This window comes from Macaca thibetana, chromosome X, assembly GCF_024542745.1.
Source record: "Macaca thibetana thibetana isolate TM-01 chromosome X, ASM2454274v1, whole genome shotgun sequence".
NCBI lineage: Eukaryota > Metazoa > Chordata > Mammalia > Primates > Cercopithecidae > Macaca > Macaca thibetana.
In genome coordinates this window covers 1284001-1290000 of record NC_065598.1, presented here as the reverse complement: position 1 = coordinate 1290000, position 6000 = coordinate 1284001, and the positions used below count along the sequence as shown (strand labels likewise).

The window sequence follows — 6000 nt, the reverse complement described above, 5'->3', positions numbered from 1 at the left end:
CTTCCCTCCCTCCCCTCTTTCTTTCTTTCCTTCCTTCCTTCCTTCCTTTCCTTCCTTCCTTCCTTTCTTTCTTCCCTTTCCCTTCCTTTCCCTTCCTTTCCTTTTCCTTCCTTCCTTCCTCCCCTCTTTCTTTCTTTCTTTCCTTCCTTCCTTCCTTCTTTCCTTCCTTTCTTTCTTTCCTTTCCCTTCCTTTCCTTTTCCTTCCTTCCTTCCTTCTTTCCTTCCCTCCCTCTTTCTTTCTTTTTTCTTCTTTCTTTCTTTCTTTCTTTCTTTCTTTCTTTCTTTCTTTCTTTCTTCCTTCCTTCCTTCCTTCCTTCCTTCCTTCCTTCCTTTCTTCCTTGCTTCCTTCCTTCTTTCTTTCTTTCTTTCTCTCTCTTTTTCTGAGACATGATCTTGCTCTGTTGCCCAGGCTGGAGTGCAACGGTACCAACTCGGCTCACTGCAACCTCGGCCTCCTGGGTTCAAGCAGTTTTCCTGCCTCAGCTTCCCAAGTAGCTGGGATGACAGGCGCCTGCCGCCACATCCGGCTAATTTTTGTATTTTTGGTAGAGACGGAGTTTCACTGTGCTGGCCAGGCTGGTCTTGAACTCCTGACCTCAGGTGATCCGCCCGCCTCTTAGTTTTGTTTTGTGGTTTTGTGGTTTTTTGTTTTGGTTTTTGTGTGTGTGTTTGTGTTTTTCTTTTGTGTTTTTGTGTTTTTTTGTTTCATGTTTTTGTGTGTTTGTTTTGTTTTGTGCTTGTTTCTGTTTGTTTTGTGTTTGTGTTTTGTGTTTTTTTGTTTTGTGTTTTTGTGTTTTCTTTGGTGTTGTTTTTCTGTTTTGGGTTTTTGTGTTTTGTGTTTGTTTTTGTTTTGTTTTGTGTTTTGTTTCCTTTCGTGTTTTTGTGTGTTTGTTTTGTGTTTTTGCGTTGTTTTGTGTTGTGTTTTTGTGTTTTTGGTTTTTTTTGTGCTTGTTTCTGTTTTGTTTTGTGTTTGTGTTTTTGTGTTTTTTTTGTTTCATGTTTTGCTGTTTCTGTTTTGTGTTTTTGTTTTGTTTTGTGTTTTTGTTTTGTTTTGTGTTTGTTTTCATTTGTTTTGTGTTTTTGTGTTTTTTTGTTTCGTGTTTTGCTGTTTTTGTTTTGTGTTGTTGTTTTGTGTTTGTTTTTGTTTTGTTTTGTGTCTTTGTGTTTTGTTTTGTTTTCCTGATTGCTCTCTGAACACTTTTTAATCTTGCAGGAGAAGGAGGGAGATCCAGTGTCCTTATTACATAGAAGACTCAGGAACCCACGTGGGATGCCACCTGGGTAACCTGTCAGGATTAACATCTCGCAATTACTTCCTGGTTAACGGAACCAGCCAAGAAATTGGCATCCAATTCTTCGATTCACTTTTGGACACAAAGAAAATAGGTGAGAATAACACATATGATTTTCCTATTGTTTATAGGTGAAATGGAATTTGCCTGAAAATCTGTGTAACTGAGGCCGGGTGTGATGGCTCACACCTGTAATCCCAGCACTTTGGGAGGCCGAGGCGGGCCGATCACCTGAGATCCGGTGTTCCAGACCGGCCTGGCCAACATGGGGAAACCCCATCTCTACTAAAAATTCAAAAATTAGCTGGGCGTGGTGGCGCGTGCCTGTCATCCCAGCTACTCGGGAGGCTGAGAAGAGTCACTTGAACGTAGGAGGTGGAGGTTGCAGTGAGGCGAGATTGTGCCACTGCGCTCCAGCTTGAGCGACAGAGCAACGTCTCAAAAATATATACATATATGTGTAACTTTGGTGCTGTAACAAATTACAACTGAGCTGATTTAACTTCCCTTTTTTTGAGGTACACTCTGTCACCCAGGCTGGAGCGCAGTGGTGAAATCTCAGCTCACTGCAACCTCTGCCCCCCAGGTTCAAGCGATTCTCCTGTCTCAGCCTCCTGAGTAGCTGGGATTACAGGCGCCCGCCACCACACCCGGCTAATTTTTGTGTTTTTAGTAGAGACGGGGTTTCACCATCTTGGCCAGACCTGTCTGGAACTCCTAATCTCAGATGATCCACCGCCTCAGCCTCCCAAAGTACTGGGATTACAGGTGTGAGCCACCGCACCTGGCCTCTCTCTTTCTCTCCTTCTTTCTTTCCTTCTTTCCTGCCTGTGTTTCTTCTTTCCTTCCTCCCTTCCTTCCTTCCTTCCTTCCTCCCTTCCTTCCTTCCTTCCTTCCTTCCTTCTTTCCCTTCCTCCCTCCCTCCCTTCCTTCTCCCCTCCCTCTTTCCTTCCCTCCCTCTCTCCCTCCCTTCTTCCTTCTTTCCTTCTTCCTCTCCTCCCTTCTCCTTCTCTCCTTTCCTCCTTCCTTCCTCTTTTTCTTCATTTTTTCCTCACCAGCATTTCTTCGTGTCCCGGTGCCCCACTCCTGGCTGGCCTCTTGGAGCCAGCTCCTTATGCCCACACACTCTCGTCTTCCCAAGCCCATCGCATCCCACCCATGGACTCCTTCATCCCATTGGACGTTCCCGGCCTCTTCAGGCTCAGAACTGTCACAGAAGGGTGACTCCTGCTCCCCGAGCCCATCCCCACCTCCCACCGTGGACCCCCTGCCCCAGTGGGTATGTCTCCTGGACATGGTAGCTGCCCCACCTCCACCTGGACCCAGTGTAGACAGGAGGAGACTCTGCACCACCTCCACCTGGACCCAGTGTAGACAAACAGGTGTCCCTACTCCACCTCCACCTGGACCCAGGATAGACAGGAGGAGACCCTGCCCCACCTCTACCTGGACCCAGTGTAGACAGGAGGAGACCCTGGCCCACCTCCACCTGGACCCAGTGTAGACAGGAGGAGACCCTGCCCACCTCCACCTGGACCCAGTGTAGACAGGAGGAGACCCTGTCCCCACCTCCACCTGGACCCAGTGTAGACAGGAGGAGACCCTGTCCCACCTCTACCTGGACCCAGTGTAGACGGGAGGAGACCCTGTCCCACCTCCACCTGGACCCAGTGTGGACAGGAGGAGACCCTGGCCCACCTCCACCTGGACCCAGTGTAGACAGGAGGAGACCCTGTCCCCACCTCCACCTGGACCCAGTGTAGACAGGAGGAGACCCTGTCCCACCTCTACCTGGACCCAGTGTGGACAGGAGGAGACCCTGTCCCACCTCTACCTGGACCCAGTGTGGACAGGAGGAGACCCTGGCCCACCTCCACCTGGACCCAGTGTAGACAGGAGGAGACCCTGTCCCACCTCCACCTGGACCCAGTGTAGACAGGAGGAGACCCTGCCCCACCTCCACCTGGACCCAGTGTAGACAGGAGGAGACTCTGCACCACCTCCACATGGACCCAGTGTAGACAAACAGGTGTCCCTACTCCACGTCCACCTGGACCCAGTGTAGACAGGAGGAGACCCTGCCCCACCTCCACCTGGACCCAGGATAGACAGGAGGAGACCCTGCCCCACCTCCACCTGGACCCAGTGTAGACAGGAGGAGACCCTGGCCCACCTCCACCTGGACCCAGTGTAGACAGGAGGAGACCCTGGCCCACCTCCACCTGGACCCAGTGTAGACAAAGAGGTGTCTCTGCCCCACCTCCACCTGGACCCAGTGTGGACAGGAGGAGACCCTGGCCCACCTCCACCTGGACCCAGTGTAGACAAAGAGGTGTCTCTGCCCCACCTCCACCTGGACCCAGTGTGGACAGGAGGAGACCCTGCCCCACCTCCACCTGGACCCAGTGTTGACAGGAGGAGACCCTGCCCCACCTCCACCTGGACCCAGTGTAGACAGGAGGAGACTCTGCACCACCTCCACATGGACCCAGTGTAGACAAACAGGTGTCCCTACTCCACGTCCACCTGGACCCAGTGTAGACAGGAGGAGACCCTGCCCCACCTCCACCTGGACCCAGTGTAGACAGGAGACCCTGCCCCACCTCCACCTGGACCCAGTGTAGACAGGAGGAGACTCTGCACCACCTCCACCTGGACCCAGTGTAGACAAACAGGTGTCCCTACTCCACCTCCACCTGGACCCAGGATAGACAGGAGGAGACCCTGCCCCACCTCCACCTGGACCCAGTGTAGACAGGAGGAGACCCTGTCCCACCTCCACCTGGACCCAGTGTAGACAAAGAGGTGTCCATACTCCATGTCCACATGGACCCAGTGTAGACAGGAGGAGACCCTGCCCCACCTCCACCTGGACCCAGTGTAGACAGGAGGAGACCCTGTCCCACCTCCACCTGGACCCAGTGTAGACAAAGAGGTGTCCATACTCCATGTCCACCTGGACCCAGTGTGGACAGGAGGAGACCCTGCCTCACCTCCACCTGGACCCAGTGTAGACAAACAGGTGTCCCTACTCCACGTCCACCTGGACCCAGTGTAGACAGGAGGAGACCCTGCCCCACCTCCACCTGGACCCAGTGTAGACAGGAGGAGACCCTGCCTCACCTCCACCTAGACCCAGTGTAGACAAAGAGGTGTCTCTGCCCCACCTCCACCTGGACCCAGTGTAGACAGGAGAGACTCTGCACCACCTCCACCTGGACCCAGTGTAGACATAGATGTCCCTACTCCATGTCCACCTGGACCCAGTGTAGACAAACAGGTGTCCCTACTCCACCTCCACCTGGACCCAGGATAGACAGGAGGAGACCCTGCCCCACCTCTACCTGGACCCAGTGTAGACAGGAGGAGACCCTGCCCCACCTCCACCTAGACCCAGTGTAGACAAAGAGGTGTCTCTGCCCCACCTCCACCTGGACCCAGTGTGGACAGGAGGAGACCCTGGCCCACCTCCACCTGGACCCAGTGTAGACAAAGAGGTGTCTCTGCCCCACCTCCACCTGGACCCAGTGTAGACAGGAGGAGACCCTGCCCCACCTCCACCTGGACCCAGTGTAGACAGGAGGAGACCCTGCCCCACCTCCACCTGGACCCAGTGTAGACAGGAGGAGACTCTGCACCACCTCCACATGGACCCAGTGTAGACAAACAGGTGTCCCTACTCCACCTCCACCTGGACCCAGGATAGACAGGAGGAGACCCTGCCCCACCTCCACCTGGACCCAGTGTAGACAGGAGGAGACCCTGTCCCACCTCCACCTGGACCCAGTGTAGACAAAGAGGTGTCCATACTCCATGTCCACATGGACCCAGTGTAGACAGGAGGAGACCCTGCCCCACCTCCACCTGGACCCAGTGTAGACAGGAGGAGACCCTGTCCCACCTCCACCTGGACCCAGTGTAGACAAAGAGGTGTCCATACTCCATGTCCACCTGGACCCAGTGTGGACAGGAGGAGACCCTGCCTCACCTCCACCTGGACCCAGTGTAGACAAACAGGTGTCCCTACTCCACGTCCACCTGGACCCAGTGTAGACAGGAGGAGACCCTGCCCCACCTCTACCTGGACCCAGTGTAGACAGGAGGAGACCCTGCCTCACCTCCACCTAGACCCAGTGTAGACAAAGAGGTGTCTCTGCCCCACCTCCACCTGGACCCAGTGTAGACAGGAGGAGACTCTGCACCACCTCCACCTGGACCCAGTGTAGACAGAGATGTCCCTACTCCATGTCCACCTGGACCCAGTGTAGACAAACAGGTGTCCCTACTCCACCTCCACCTGGACCCAGGATAGACAGGAGGAGACCCTGCCCCACCTCTACCTGGACCCAGTGTAGACAGGAGGAGACCCTGCCCCACCTCCACCTAGACCCAGTGTAGACAAAGAGGTGTCTCTGCCCCACCTCCACCTGGACCCAGTGTGGACAGGAGGAGACCCTGGCCCACCTCCACCTGGACCCAGTGTAGACAAAGAGGTGTCTCTGCCCCACCTCCACCTGGACCCAGTGTGGACAGGAGGAGACCCTGCCCCACCTCCACCTGGACCCAGTGTAGACAGGAGGAGACCCTGCCCCACCTCCACCTGGACCCAGTGTAGACAGGAGGAGACCCTGCCCCACCTCCACCTGGACCCAGTGTAGACAAACAGATGTCCCTACTCCACGTCCACCTGGACCCAGTGTAGACAGGA

The 6000-nt window shown here is 54.5% G+C and overlaps 1 protein-coding gene across 2 annotated transcripts in view; it reads left to right on the top strand.

Moving 5' to 3' along the window:
• Positions 1-6000, top strand: part of LOC126946850 (granulocyte-macrophage colony-stimulating factor receptor subunit alpha) — a 58502-nt gene that overhangs the window by 29866 nt on the left and 22636 nt on the right. For both annotated transcript variants that reach the window (XR_007722780.1, XM_050777541.1), the window contains one exon: positions 1214-1386. Coding sequence is in view for 1 of the 2 variants with exons in the window: in XM_050777541.1 (XP_050633498.1) it covers positions 1214-1386 (173 nt within the window). In the remaining variant the exon portion in view is untranslated. The remainder of the gene's footprint in view (positions 1-1213; positions 1387-6000) is intronic.